Source organism: Lonchura striata, chromosome 3 (assembly GCF_046129695.1).
Source record: "Lonchura striata isolate bLonStr1 chromosome 3, bLonStr1.mat, whole genome shotgun sequence".
Classification (NCBI taxonomy): domain Eukaryota; kingdom Metazoa; phylum Chordata; class Aves; order Passeriformes; family Estrildidae; genus Lonchura; species Lonchura striata.
This window is the reverse complement of record NC_134605.1, coordinates 49,963,643-49,979,643: the sequence shown is the minus strand read 5'-3', so window position 1 is coordinate 49,979,643 and position 16,001 is coordinate 49,963,643. Positions and strand designations below refer to the sequence as shown.

General features: G+C 39.6%; 1 protein-coding gene across 1 annotated transcript in view; it reads left to right on the top strand.

The window, feature by feature from the left end:
* The first annotated feature begins 522 nt into the window (after positions 1-522).
* The window catches only part of UTRN (utrophin), a 305,876-nt gene continuing 290,397 nt past the window's right edge, over positions 523-16,001 (top strand). Inside the window, exon 1 of the mRNA XM_077782132.1 lies at positions 523-617. Within this exon, the coding sequence (XP_077638258.1) occupies positions 524-617 (94 nt within the window). The 5' untranslated portion in view covers position 523. The remainder of the gene's footprint in view (positions 618-16,001) is intronic.

Genomic DNA, 16,001 nt, shown 5'->3' with positions numbered 1-16,001 from the left:
AGATGTGGATGCTTACTTTGAAGAGTTGTTCTGGTTTTATGTTCTGTTGAATGTGTGAAAAAAGTGTTATAATGATACTGCAAACTTTTTACAGAATGAATGCTAAAAGTATTTAGGATATTTAAAATGAGTATGGTGCTTGACCAGAGTTTGATTTGAACAGAAAAGGAAAGTTACCATCAGCTTTCCTATTTTCAGTTTGTAGAATTTAACTTGCCTGTTCTCTGAAAGCTGGTGTCATCCTATTTTCATAAGGAGTAGCAAAGCAGCATATTTATCTGATTTTAAAGAGAAAAGAAATCTCAAGTAGCTGGACGCCTGTGACTTGCTAACGTGCAGCCTTTTTAAAGGTTTATTTCCTGACTGGTTTTGTCAGTCACTGTGTGGCTGAATGTGTCAAACCCTCAGAGGAAAACCAGTGCTTCCCTCCCCCTAGAATCCCAGCATGCAGTTCTTGCGTGGGTACTAGCGTGTACTTCCTCTGCATCTTCACTTTCCTGTTATTCAAAAACTGAGCTTGATCATGAGCGTTCAAACAGCCAAAAAAGTTGTATGGAAAAAGTACAAGGTTGCTGCACCTCGGCATACTGACCAGCAGACCTGTTATGCTCCGCTGGGTGAGTGCTTCCCTGTGTTCTGAAGGCTGTGGTAGATGAAAAGATCCAGGCATGTGGGTCTGCTTTTATCATCTACATTTGATGAGAGCTGCTTTTTTTAAATTTGCAAAAGTTTATTTACTCTAACAGAGCAGGTCGTGGAGGGCATGGCAGGAAACAGAGTGGGGAAAGGCTGTTTTCTGTGGTGCTGCTCCATTGAAAGCGTTGTGTGAGCTCTGGCTGCGTCACACCTACAGACACAAGATCCTCTTGGTAATTAATGCTTGTGTTGTGGGCTTCCCTTTCACCTACAACAGTGACTTGTTCATGGCAGAAATTTTAGCATCATTCTGTCTGCTTGAAAGTCTTAATGTCCCTAATTTTCTTAAACTATGCATTAAATTCTGGTGACTTCAGCATTTACTTGTTTTGAGTCTTTAAAGTTCTGCCTAGTGTGCCTTCTGGTACTTCTGAATGTAAACTTAGAGCAGGTCCTTGGCACCTCACAAGTTTTTCTTCTCATTTTAGTAGTATCTCAAAAGAGCCATATTTCCTGTAATTTGGAAAGAATGTTTTGTGGAGGGATGCTTTGAAAAAGAATAAACTTGGGATATTACTCTTTTGTCCTCGTTTTGGCATCTTTCATACCTATTCTGATTGAAATTTCATGGGTTGTCTCATCTGTTTTTTGACTGGGCCAAATAACACAGATTGGCAAGGAAATGACAATTTGATTATTCGTAGTACCTGTGAATATGCTATGTAGGTACAGTAATTGACAGATGAGAACTGTTAATTTTGTGAATTGGTGTCAGAACTTTGAGAAAGCAGAACCTGTTGATCAATAAAGAATTTGGTCCACTTGACTTTTAATGTGGGTTTTTTTACAAAGCTGGAATCTGAAGATAGGTTTTTAGAAAGAGAAACTACAATCCTCTGAAGTTGTATCAATGTAATGACTAAATTTAGAATAAAATGATGGGCTGGGACTCTGATTTCACATATGTTTGCTTCTAGAACAATGAGGTAGATTTGGATATATGCCAGTTTAGCTGAGAGCAGAAAGTTTTCCTTTGTAGCTCAGTCCAAACTTCCTTAAGAAACTGACAAAAATGTTAAGAAAACTCAGTAATGTGAGTGGAGTTTCTTTTGACTGACTCTGGAGAGCTGAGTAAATTATAGGTTAGAGAGATGTAGTGTTCTTCAAAATCTGCACGTATTCAGCCCTCAAATGTGAGACATCTGCAGTTGATCACTCTTGGAAGGTTAGCAGTAGGAGAAAATCAATCTGCTTCGTTTTTAACCTCAGCTGCTGTTCATGGAAGTTGTTTGTTCTGGCTTTGCGTGTACTGGTGTAGGTTTTTTTGGACTATTTCTTGGGGTTTTTTTCTTTCTTCTTTTTTTGTTGTATTTTTAGAAGAGCGTAAACTTGGACAGGAGTTATAACCAGCCATATAGTTAACTGATGAGCACTGCAGTTGTGAAACCTCTGAAATGTTCATCTGTGGGATAATAGGAAGGTCAATCTCTCTGCGGTTTTATATCTCAATCCTTCACATCTTTCTAACATGTAAGTGCACACACTTAATATTTGGTAATGTCTGTGTGTCTATGGATGATTTCTCTGGCACTTGCTCCAGGTGGCTAGGCTAAGGTGTGAACCTCCCAGGTGATAGCAGCTACATGCTTGCTCAGGTGCTTTATATGATTGAGCACAATGTTTACTGATTGTTTCTTAAAGCCTGTTTAAATCTGAGCTAAGCTCTCACTTCTTTTAAAATAACATAGATCATGGCCGGTAAATTGCAGTTATAGTTTTTCTTAATCAAGCAGCAAGATTTTTTTCAGGAAATTTATTCAATTATAATCTTTGTAACTGTTCATAAAGTGTAGCACTGTAGATTTGCTTTCCAAGAGAGTCATAGTCCCACATTTATTGTCATCTCACTTTTTTAAAAACTCTATATTTGGAGTCTGTGAGAGGTGTGGCTTTGGACACTTCTTAGTGTGTTGGAAATGCACACAGGAGGGAAAAACTCTGAAAAAAGCTAGAAGGTAAGAGGTGTGGAAAGGAAAATGAGGAAAAAACCTGAAGGTAAAATAAGTCGTGGGGGTGTGTGTGTGCACTATGATGGAGAGGCCATTTCTGAGAGGACAGGATTTTTAATGATGCAGTACTGGAAATACTCAGGGAAAAAAGGGGTGGAGAAGTTGGAAGGGGTGTGTATGTAATTGTTTCTTCATGTCCTTTGCTTTTCACAGAAATCTAGAATACAAAAAAAAGGGACACTTTTCAGTCAGCAGAGGTGTGGCTTTGGCTTTTTTGGTTGTGTGCTTGCTGTGGGAATTGGCAGGGACTGGAGGAAAGGAGGTTGAAGCTCATACCTGATAAAGTATCTGATAGTAAATGAATTAGTTTGGGTGAAACCAAAGTGGATAAGACTAACTTCTGTTCTCTGAAGCCTGGAGAGCACACTAAGTTTTGTCAAAGATTGATTTATGGCCTAAAACATACTAAATAACTTAGCTCATCTGGTGCCCATCTTTATAACAGTCTATTCTCTCTTAATAACCTCTTAAACTCTCTAGCTTGTGACAGGCACTGGGAGTGTGGTAGCATTGGTAGGCTACTGGAACCAAAGCTTACTCTTTATATAAGAGGAGAAAAAAGAAGGGATCTTGTACTTTCTTTTGTCTGTTCAAACAAAAAGGCTTTCTTCATTGCTGTTCTATACTAAGGGAGATAATGTGTGTTCTTCTAGTAAAATTTCTGAAACTATTGCAGGAAAATGATTGGGCTATTTTGTGTTGACATATACACACTTTACTGTTGTGGCACTATTTGATGTGATTATTTAATAAAATGGGGCTTTTTTTTTTGCCTCAATTGCCTAATTACCCAGATGGAAATCACACTGTCATTGCAGGGAAGGCTACTTAACCAATGTTACAGAGGCAGAAAAAGATGCTGGTTCTATGAGACTTTCTCAAAGGGGTTGCTTTGTAGAACTTTTTCTGTAAAATGTCAACTCCTGAGGCCAGTAAAGCACTCTGCAGTAATTGAATAATCTATGTTAGCATCTTCGCATTATGTGACTAGATATTGTTTTGTTATTTTATTCATACCTTTGTCAACAGAAGCAAGAGATCAATTTACATTTTGTTGTGTGAATTAGTTGTGCAGTCACCATCCCAGTGATTGAAATGAGTGTTAGTTTTCAATAGCAGTAGAAGGCATTGGCAATTATTGAGGTATTTTGCAAACAGATATATGGTTTGAGAGCATATGTTCTGAAACTCTGCATTTAACTTCTGTTACCATTTCTGTCTCTGGAAATCTCAGAAGGGTTAGCTATAAACAATAAGCTTGCTTTCAGGTAGGAAGGTGTTTGTGTTCCCACAATATATATGTGTGTTGATAGCAGGTCAAAACTGAGACCACACACAAGCTGTTACAATAGTCAAACTAATATTTATGGTGTTGTTCATATTACTGTAAACTCTGATCTTGTTAATTGTTTAGTAGAACTGTGTTGGACCTCAAATATCTTCGATTTCAAACAACTCTAGCTTTTAAACACTTGAAAATGATATATTTCCTTTTTGGCAGCAGGTGAAGTATGTGTTGTGAAATACAGCATGGTTGTAAATAGCAACAGGTTTACACAGTAATTACATCACGTTGCCTTTTGGGTCTTCAAGGGATCTTATTTTCAAGATCTGAAGGACTTAAAAACACCTCTTCTTATGTGTATTAAACTGTTAAATGCGCATAGGTACTGAAAAAGTGGAAGATATTTTCTGTTGTCCTGTAGTAGAGTCCCTTTTTTAAGCTGCAGCGGGGGAGTGTTTCGCTGCTGGCCGCAGCCCGTGTCCCTGTGCAGGGCGTGGGACAGAGCGGTGCCCGTGACTCGGCTCTGTCATGCGGAGAAACCGCGTTCCCGGACCGGGAATTGCCTGCCGCTGGTTCACTTTAATGTTCTCAGTGAAATGCTGCGACCCTTAACTCGAGGGCTCCATCTGCTTCCTGCCCTGGTCCCTGATGAATAGGGCAGGAATTGGCAGCAGTGTGGTCAGCTATGTGACCTCATTTGTCTGGCGTCTGGGTGGAGCGCGCCCTGATCTTCGCTAGGCGAGCAGCTGAGAAAGCGAATTGCGGTAATTCCCTGGCTGATCCTTCCCGCGGCTGAAACCCGCGCTTGTGCTGCAGGGCAAGGAGATGCCTTCACTCGGACACTTGTTACGTGCGGAGATGAATCTCTGCTGAAGCGTTCAGAAAAGCAGCAAATGGTTCGCGGGTTCTCTCAGAAATCGGGAAACGTGCTGTCCGAGTTCTGTTGTGACAGTCAACAGCTTTGTCCTTGTGTCTGCCCGAATCAAAGCTGTCACACAAGTGTGCACTGGCAGCCCTCGCTAATAATTGACAGTCAACAGAGCATTCCGGATCCTTTGTGCAGGGGGAAGCAGAGTGGTTGTATCTGCCTTGCTGATTTTCACTACAGTGTGGATTTTGTACTGTGGTTATGACATATCTCCTCTTTATTGAGGTAGTGTTGCTCAGGGTTAACTGTCCTGGGTCTGATTAACTGCAAATTAAGGCCTGTGATATGATATGCCAACTTGGAGTGCATAGGTCCTATCCCTGCCCATTCCCTCTTGTGCTGGTGACTGGTCCTAGCCCAGTGCTTTTGCGAGGTTGCCCTGAGCTGTCCCCCAACACCACGGCCTCAGGACTGCTTGCCCTGGATTGAAAAAAAGCATCCTGCTTGGCTTCATGACCTGCTGATATCTAACCTTTAATACTGTTTCTCTCAGCTATACTATTTACCCTGATAAAATTGTACAGCTCAATCATTTTAAGCTTCAGATTATTTTAAAAGGTTCTTAGCTGGTTTAATACCCTGTAATGCAAAATATTTTTAAAGCAATTCGTAAAACATTCTGTGCAGACCATTGAAATTTACTTCTGCTCCTAGCTCAGATATAGTAAAATCAATATTTACTTGGCTTGTGTGACCGGAGTTGCCTTATACACAAGGAAAACATTTCCACTGCTGCTATTAAGGTAGCAAAAGATAGTAAAGGTGTTGCTTCCTGAAAGCAGAATAGTAGATCCCCTCTAAAGCTACTTTTCCCCCTCCTATAGGCCTTATACAGATTCTTTTGCCAATTTTTTCAGGCACACCCCTTTCTAAAATGTTAGTTGCCATTTCTCCACATTTAATGAAGAAAGCAAATTAATATGATCTGTTTAGTTGCTGCAAATAATTGTAAGCTTGGAGTTGAATATTTGAATGCTAATCTATTATTAAATAGCATCCAGTTTGTTTTTCTGATTTTCTGTAACATAGGTTTTGCATTGTATTTTTTTTTTTTTACCAAACAGTTTGTTACTAATTCTTGTTGTGGTTTTCCTTTCAGTGAATAAGTTTTAAGCTGTAGTTTGCTGATGACAATTTGAGATGGAAGGATACTGGGATTCTTAGCCTTGTGTACAAGAAAGCCATAAAACTCTGTCACCTGATGTCTTGCCATCATTTCCATATCTGTTGCCATAAAATCTCATGCAAGCATTCCTTATCTTATCTGCAAGCAGTAACTGCAGTAGCTTGGAAAAAAGTTCCAAGTGTGGGTTCCACAGATAACTTTCCTGTGGGAACATGCCTCAACCTTTTGTTTAGTAGTCTTGAATGCAGGTAGAGTCTCTCACAATGTTAAGGCTCATTTCTCATTATTAAAAGTGAGAGAAAATTTAGTTGGTGAACTTTAGTATCAAATGATGGTGTACTGATGCTGTACTTTGCTATATTAAGCAAGCAGTAAATGTGCTGTACAGTTAAATGGAAGCAAATATTTTATCCTTTCAGTTTTTGATCTGAATTAAACCAATCACAGTATGCTGCTTGTTGATTTTAATTGATTTTGATGCAGTTTCATTCCTGCCTCTAGTATAATTGTGGTATATTCTTCAAAATAATCAAACTGTCGGTTATTCCCACTTCAGTGCACAGTACCAGCCTTCTGTTGGAGGTGCTTTTTGGTTTAAGTAATTTATCTGCCTGTCACTAAGGGGGGGGGGGAAATTGCTTATTTTAATGAAATTTTTTTTAGGTTTGTATCTGAAAGAGAAACCGAAGTATTCCTGATAATGCAAGATGCTAACTTTCCAAGCTGTTTTATTTCACAATGTATTAATATCAGAAAACAATGCTATTTAACTCATTATTAGAATCAAATGGTTTGAGTTATAGTGAGCAATACGATAAAAGACATTATAGAATATAGAGCATTCACCTTGCTTCTCTTTTTTTTTTTTTTAATGTGTTTGGTGGCTTGTTTGGGCTTTTTGGTGTCTTCTATTTTTTTTTTTTTTTTTTTTTTTTAAGTAATAAAAACAACTCTAAGAGTTTGTCCTCAGGAGTTGAGCTCAAATTATTTTATGGCCAGGTGAAGTAGTTTGCTGTCTTATTGGACTTCTTTGAGCTAAAGGGAAGATTTTTCTGCATAAATTGCAATAAGTGTGCCTTCTTGCAGTTATTATTGTCTTTGACTCTGCATAACAACTTGCTGTTCAGCCCCTGTGGTGGGTTGACTTTGAATACTCACCCAACTACACCTTCACTCTCCTCTCAATTAGACAGGGGGAGAAAAATAAGACTGAAGGCTCATGGGTTGAAATAGGAGTAGGGATATCACTTGTCAGTTTGAACTATGGGCGAAACAGACTTGATTGGGGGGACTTCTTTTTTAACTTACTGACAATTAGTATAGGACTGAGTGAAACAAGAAGGAAAAAGAAAAACATCTTTTACCTCCCTGTCTCTATTCTTCCCAGACTCAACTTCACTCTTTAATTCCCAAATCCTTGCCACCCTCCCACAATGGGAATGAAAAAGTCTGCTTATTTAAATTCTTTAAATTCTCTTTTCAGCTGGAATGTTTTTGAGAGAAAAGCTGGAATTTCTTAGCAGACACGTGCAGACAACTCTCAGCAAGAGTATGAGCTTAAAAACCCTATAGTCCAAAAATTTTCAGATAGTAAAAATGGACTCTTGGTCTGAAACAAACTTAAATATATCTGAAAATAATTCAAACTTTGGTTTAGCAAATATGTTAATGCTTGTGGGAGCAGGGTTTGGCTGGCAGTGTGTCCTTGTGCCTTTCTTTATCATGTGTGACTCTCAAACTTACACAAATGAAACCCGTATTTGAGGCATGCAGATTTGCTTTGAGTGCTTGCAGCATCTTGGAAATAGTCCTGGCCAGCTGCTGAGGTGTTCTGCTGCTCGCAGTGCTCTCCTGCTTGTGATGGCATAACTGAAGGAGCCTGCAGGAGCAGTGAGGCTGGCTCACAGCCAGCATCAGCAGGAGCAGGGGATGTTTGTTAGCCCTTTTGCTGAAGTCCTGGCATGGCGTTCCTTATTCCTGCATGCTTCCCTGTCTCCAGTTCTCTCTGCATACTTGGTAGCTGTCAGCCTCCAGAGGGATAGAGAATGAGTCGGAACTCAGTGACAACGTATATATTCTGTCAGCCTTGTCCTGCTCATTGTCCTTGAACATTATACACAGCAGAGTAATATCAGGTAAATAATTACCTACTCTTTTGACAGTATGAATGTGCTCTTTTTCTGTGAGATGGGAGACTGCTGGACTCATAAAAAAAATTACTCTAGCCATTAAATGTAACACCCCACAAAAAACAGCCTGCTAAATCCAAACAGAACCAAACAGATCTGTGTATACAAATTATCAGCATCTGAAGGAATTAGGAAAAATAAATGGTCTTCATCAGTTCAGTAGTTTAGCATGCAGTCCTGCCAGGGCCATTGCTTCTTGATCAATTCCAAATTGGATGTGACACTATAAATATATCTCTAGCCATCTTATTTTTCATAGTGCAGTCTCAGGGAGCAGAGCAAAATTTATGCTAGAGTTGGTAGAAGTTCCTGTAAAATGGCTCAACCAGCAACAGGTCTTGTGGAAATGTGCTACTGGCTTAGCACGAGCTCTTGAAGACTTTTGAGGCAAATAGATAACATCTGATTCTCTTGTTTTATTATTGACTGCTTTGCAGTAGAAGAGTGCTTTCCCATGTCTAATAAATGAAGGAAGCTTTTTTCTTGTTTCTGTCTTTGCATATTCTATCTCCTGTTGTGTTCTTATGCCAGTATAAGTGAGTTTTTGAGCCTTCACCTTTGCAAGAAACAAACCAAAAGTGCAGTTAAGAGCAGTTAAGAAAGTAAAAGTTCCAAACCAGTATCTTGTGTTGACAAAGAAACTTTTTTTTGGGAAATCTCCCTGATATAGGTAAGTGACACAATGTGTGTTTTTAACTTCGCACAATTACGATTTTGCTGCTGCTGTGGTGTTTTTTTGTGTAACCTTCAGCTTTTCTCCTTTTGTTATACTTAAGCACCTCTTTAAAGTTATTTGATAGACATTTTCCATTTCTCAGGCTTGTTTTATATTTCCTGATCTCCTTATAATGTGACACTTCTGCATTTGTGCCTTAACTCATCAGGTTTTGTCTTAACTGATACCTACTTTCTGTCTGCATCTTCCTCCTCCCCACATTCTTTTCTGCTGTCCTGTGGTTTGGAGACTGATGTGATCCAGATGAAGAACTTGGGTCATAATTGATAAAATAAATACAAACATGCATGTTTCATCCTTGGGAATTTTTAGTCTTTCCTAATTCTTCCTTCTCTCCCAAGAATGAGTATCCTTATGTACTGTTTTCTTGCATGGCCTCTTCTAATATGCTAAAATTAGAGCAAGAAAGGTAGAAATTCAAGCTTTCTTGAAGATTGCTATGTTTTTTTTCCTGTAATGTTCATGTCTAAGAGGTACAGTTATTACAACTGGAGCAGCTGGAGTTCTGTGTCATCTTCTAATGCTCCCTTACTGAGCCGAAATTTCATTCTGCTTTTGAAGGATTAGTTTGGTAGTCAGTATTAATTGCTTTTCCTTTTTGCAGCCATGTAAAGACTTGAGGAATGACAGTGAAGCATTGTCACATGAGTAGAAAGAGTGGAACAATATGACAAGACTAAAGCTTTCTGAGCTTTTATTTGTTTAATTTTTAGCAAGTTGTTGTTTATAATATATACTTATCTCTGCAGGGCTGCAGACAAGTCTCTCCCTCATGTGAAAGGTTATAATTAAATGCACCAAAACTGAAATATGCATAAAAGGTTGCTAAGTCATCTCTTAATTATGCTAATTCTTTTGAAAGCAAAAATCTTCACATATATTGCCTTTTTTCCTAGCCTCTTCATAAGTCCACTCTGACTCTTCCTTTGCACTTTTCCCCTTTCACTCAGTTTTCACTTGTCATTTACAAAATTCAAGGCTTCTGTTTCTGAATAAACTGAAGTCTGCAAATGCCATTTTGTGAAGCCAGCTATGCCAGTTCATAGTTGGACTGAAATGCTGCTGCAGGATAAAGCATGTCTGCATTGTCTTTTAAGCACTCCCAGAGCTCTTCTTACCTGGACTTTGTAACTTTGAGGTGGATTACAGCAGTATTTAGTAGAATCATTCTATGAAGAAAAAGAAGACTGTGTATTTTCTGGCCACTTGAGGTACTCATCAATGTGAATTTTCATTTCCAAGCCTGTTGGACAATGATGATGTCTCTTGTGCTGTTTGGGCAAGTAGCAGATAGGTAGGGGACTGACATTTAGGATGCATTTGGTTCTGCTACAGCAGCTCGCAGATGTGTGTACAGCTGCAGGAATTCTTTCCTTTCTCCCTTTGTGATAGGTTTCATGAACACCTGGCTTTTGTGAGGGATCATTCTTCTGCTTTTGTGTTAGTGGTGGGTAGCCTTAAATATGAACACTACTGCAACTGAGCATGAGCTCATATGCCCTTCTGTACATCCCTACTACTGTTTCCCACTTCCTTGCTTCTTTGCAGTTTAAAAAGTTTGTGTTTTTTGGTTTTTGTTTTTTGTGCTGCTGCTTTGCTGTTGTCTTCTGGACAAGAAAATACTGTAACTTTTGAAGAGTTGCCTTAGTGTAGCAATACTGTGGAAGATTGGAAGTGGTAGATGACACAGTGAAATTAGAGATTGTCAGATATGAAGGTCTAATCTGTACTATGTGAATTAAGCTTCTTATGTCATTGTGTCAGGGGTGAAAATGGTGTTTGGGATGATTCTTAAAAAAAAAATTAGGAGTTTTATGATTTAGTTTTTCGGACTGTTGTCCAAAGGAACAAACAGCAGTAGAAAAATCATGTAATAACTTTAGTATTAAAGCTGTTAGAGGTTTTCAACTGTATTTATATTACAGTGGTTTAAGGTGGTATGTAAAAATGGGACAACTTAACAGTTGTAGCAAATTTCATCAATCACATTGCTTTTGCTTTTACTTTGTGTGATGCAGGTAGGACTGTGAGAAATACTGAAGTTATCTGTGATAGTTAGCAAAGCAGTGTTGAAGGTAATTTTTTTTTGCTTTTTGATTTGTAGAAATTAATTTTATAAATTGAGTTAAAAGTACTTTCTAGATGCATTCCCCACTTTTCCCCCCCACGTCAAGTTTATAGTACACAAGCTAAAGAAAGATTCAAAGGCAAGTCATATGATGACAGCAGCATCTTTAGGAGATGACCTTGTGATTTGTTCTGTTTATTTGACCCTGTTCATACCAACTATGCTTTCTGTGAAAGGAAATGTTTTAGTTTCAGAAATGAAAATGTGTATTTTATTACCTTCATTGAGGTCTTACATTTATCTGCATAACCTGAAGAGTGTGTGGAATGTGTAGTTGGGTTTTTTTTTTGCCACTGAGCTTTATAGTTTGTGGTAAATTAAATGTATAATTTTATTGGGACTTTGAAATTCTTGTAAATGTGTATGAAGTTAATTTGTTGTAGGAGCTTTCTCACTCAGAAGTGCAAAAACATGTTAAATAGAAAACCTAAATAGAAAACCAGCTTCTCTTAACCCCTTTGTGGCCGGGGTGGGGGGGGGGGGGGGGAGGGGCACATGAGTTTTTCTTTTCTTTCATAGAGAGCCTGTCCTTTTGTATGCTTCTGGGAGTACATCTTTGCCTTACCCTATCTCTTTTCTCTCCCTCATTTGACCCTTTACTCTGAGCAGTAGCAAATCAATGTAGACACTTCACAAGTTGCTCAAATGTTTTGGAGCAGTTGGGCTTTGCTTCACCAGAGCAGTCTGGTATTTGGAAGTGTTTGCATGGGTAGGTCTGACAGAACTAATGTGTGCCCAGCTCTTTGGAGAGCTGGGCATGTGCAGAGAAGGTGCTGAGGGGCAGCTTCATACTGTGATGTTGTACTGAATCCCAGGTCTAAGCACAGCTCTTGTTCTAGCTTTGCTTATAGCATGCATTTTGAGAGATTGGGAAGTACTTGTTCAGTAAAACTGCTTGTAACTAGTAATATTGTTTTACACTACTTGCAAATATCTTTTCTTTCTGGAATGGGGTGAGGGTGGGAGTAGCAAAGCCTTAGAAGAATTCCCCCCTTGCCTTATGTGACCCAGCAATGGTGATCTTGTCCTGGCTTTTTCTGAGGTGGGGGTTAAGGACTGATCTTAACCTAATATGACGCTGGGAAGTTATAAGTATTTTTATTGATTAAAAGTGTTCTGAGCTTCAAGATAAACCATTGAATTGAGGAAATTATTTTGTATTGCATCAAATGCTTTTGTCTGCTGTAGAGGCTGTACTTGGTGTTTTGGTTTGCTCTCTAGGCTGCCTTTCTTGCTGGTTGAGTTGATCTGCTGTGCAATTGGCATGATTTCCTCATCATTGTATGTAGTATTGTCTACAAGTAGATACCATGTGCTTGCACTTCTTCCATAAGCACATCTTTAATGGTGCTTCCTCTAAAATGCCTTATTTTCACATTCTGGTTTGCAGTTCAGGTATCTCTTCAGCTGTAAATTATATCTGTTTTTTTTGTGGACTCTTAATTCCATAAGCTTGTCTCAGCTTTTTTAGCCAGTTTATACTAGTGCCCTCATTTTTCTTGTTTCACTGGTGGTTATCATCATTTTACTCCTCAGGCTAGCAATACTCAGGCTGCAAACTCCATCCTCGCTGAGGTATAGACACCACCTGCCTGCTTCAGGGACATTGACCTTTGGCAGAGGGCAAAAAAAGTGAATCCTGAGCCTGCTTGTTGTCTGTTTAGCACTGAGAAGGCATGCAAAGGAACCCCCTCTGAAAAAGCACCCAGGACAGGATTATACCTGTGAGTGTGACTGATCTACTGGAATAGTTGCCAGAGGCAGCAGTACTAATATGATATGTAATTATCTGTTTTCATTAGGTGATCTTCTTTTGTTGTTTAGCCAGTTTCTACAAATGTAAAGGTGATGTGTCTATTCCAAATTGTATGCAAAACCACTTGATATGTTAGAGTGACAGAAATCAAACTGCATTTGCACAGGCTCTACCACAGTTCTCTTCAAAGCTTGTCATTAAATAATAAACACATGGGGAATGGTATGCATACATGTAATCCTTTGCCTAAACTATGGGCAGCTGAAAGCCTATGGCTCATGTTCTGCCAAAGGCTTGGTAGGCTTTGAACTTTGGTTGGTCTCCTTTTGACTATTCTGTTGCTGTATTTTCATTGAATTATACAACAGTTTGGGTTGGAAGGGGCCTTAAAGAACTGTCCAGGGCATGGATATCAACCAGATGAGGCTGCTCAAAGCCCCATCTAATGTGGCTTGGAACACTTTCAGGGATGGGGCGTCCACAGCTTCTCTGGGCAACATGTTTCAGTGTCTCACCACCCTCATAGCAAAGAATTGCTTCCTTCTATTTAATCTAAATATATTCTTTCCCTTTCAAACATTTACTCCTTGCCGTATCATTGTACTTCTTGATAGTCTCCCTCCCTATTTTTCTTGTAGCTCCCCTTTAAGTACTGGAAGGCTGCTCCTCTCCATCTGAGCAACTCTGACACTCTCAGCCTGTCTTTATGGAAGAGATGTTCCAGCTCTCAGGATCTGCTCCAACAAGTCCTTGTCCTCCCTGTACTGGGGCCCTAGAGCTGGAAGCAGTATTCCAGATGGAGTCTCATGAGAGCAGACTATCTTCTCCAGTTCTTCTCATACTATTGAAAGTGGTATATCCTTAAGGATCTTTCTATACTGAAGTGGGAAATACTCAGTGGGCTCACACTGGTGGTCAGTGCTTACTTGATTGCATAAATACCTGGTTTAATGTGTTCCAGATATTTGTCCTGCAATTGCCAAACAGAATTTATGTACTTTCTGAGTAGTTAATCAGGAGGGGGTTCAGCTTTGGGGACTAATTAATGACTAAGCCAGGGAAGGAAATGAGAGTTTAATTAGGATACAGGATTAGCAGTGCCTCAACTTACTGATCAAATGGCAAAAGAAAATCTTATGTTTGCCAGAAGCCATAAGAAAAGACCATTCATAATACTTTACTTCAATTTCTCTTTTATTTTTTCTCCATTAAGATGTGTCACTAAAAACACAAAGTGGCTAGGACACCTTTATAACTGATTCTTCTTGCCTCTAAAGAAAGAACAGTAATTTTGTCATGAGTAAAATGTTCAAAAGGTTTGCTTTGCATTTTGGTGTCTGCACAGAGGTGCAGAACATTCCCCAGTGGTGCAATATTCCTTGGTCAGCAAAGGAATGTAATGAGAGAAGGAAATAGTTTATTTTGCCTTATAATTTATAATAATTTATTTTACCTTTCACTTAATCTTCCTCACTAGGGCTGGGTGGTAACATAAAACATTTAGCATTCTTTGTGTTGGTCATGTGAAACTAAAAGCAGGCAAACTTATAGTCACCATTTCTGTAGTGAACTTTCTGGATTATTTTAGGGATAGAAATGAGAGTATTTGGTGTAGTTTGCACTAACAAATATTTTGGATTTAAATTCTTATCCTGTTTATTCTTTTTGCTTGCTTCTCCTTCATCTTTAGAATACTACTACACTATGTGACTTTTAGGGGCTTCCTGTAAACCTTCTATGTCTCAGGTTTCATCTTAGTAATAACAAAGGTTAATAGGCTAAGGTAAATAATTTACAGGCATCAGTGACTGATCTTTGATGAAATAATGGAATAGCCAAAGAAGATTAGACTTGGCCTGTCTGGAAACAAAATAAACTATTTCTGCTTTTTTAAACTTTCTTTGTCTATTTGATTTCTGTGAAGACTGAGCTTAACTTTGTCAAGATTGGTATGCAACAGTTTTTCCCAGTTCTGTCTCCCAAGCATTGCCTGACCAGGAATTTGTAAGGGTAGCATCACTTGGTATGAGTCTTAGTTGTGAAAAATTGAAATGTGCTAGTCAATTGTTATGAGCTGGATGGAAGTGTGTAGAAGCTTTCTTACATAGCTTTTCACTAGATGATATTGCTAAGTGCTATGCTCATATGCCCTTTAAATGCTTCCAGGGATGGTGATTCCAGCACCTCCCTGGGCAGTCTGTTTTAATGCTTGACCATCCTTCCAGTGAGGAAGTTTTTCCTAATACATAGTTTAAACCTCTCCTGGTGCAAGAGAGGCCATTTACTCTTGCCCTGTCACTTGTTATCTGGGAGAAGAGACTGAACCCTACCTGCCTACACCCTCCTTTCAGGCAGTTGTAGAAAGTGATAAGGTCTCCTCTGGTCCTTCTTTTCTCCAGGCTAAACACCTCCAGCTCCCTCAGCTGCTCCTTATAAGACTTGAGCTCTAAACTCTTCACTGTTGCTATTCTCTGGACTCAGTCCTGCATCTCAATGTCCTTTTTGTAGTGCTGGGCCCAAAACTGGACACAGGATTTGAGGTGTGGTGTCATCAGTGCCAAGTACAGGGAGATGATCACTGCACTGCACCTGCTGGCCACGCTTTCTTACACAGGCCAGGATGCCATTGACCTTCTTGGCTGTCTGGGTATAGTGCTGGCAATTTTGTGAAAAAGGAACTTGCTTCCTTTCTCTGTAATTCCTTTAGGCATGAGCCTGCTGCATGTTCTTGGATGTGCTCTCATGTACTCAGTGCTGGTGATGGTACACCTGGAATACTTGGTCCAGTTCTGGGCTCCCCAGTACAGGAGAGATGAAAACATACTGGAGTGAGGGCGATGGTGATGAAGGGACTGGAGCATTTTCTCCTCTGGGAGAGACAGAGAGCTGGGACTGTTTAGCTGAAGAAAAGGATCAGAATCCAAGGGATTCTGCTGAAGTTTATAAATATCTGAAAGGATGGTGCAAAGAAGGTGGTTAGGTTCTTCTGAGGCCATTGAAAGGACAAGAGGTGCCACGCTCCCACCCCAAATCCCTTTCCTCTCAGCCCCGGCTAGCTCTTGTGGGGCGAGGGCGGGCGATGGAGGCACCCTCCGCCGCTCCCAGCTGGGGTTTGGAGAGTGCCTTTGTGGGTTCCGGGCAGCGCTAG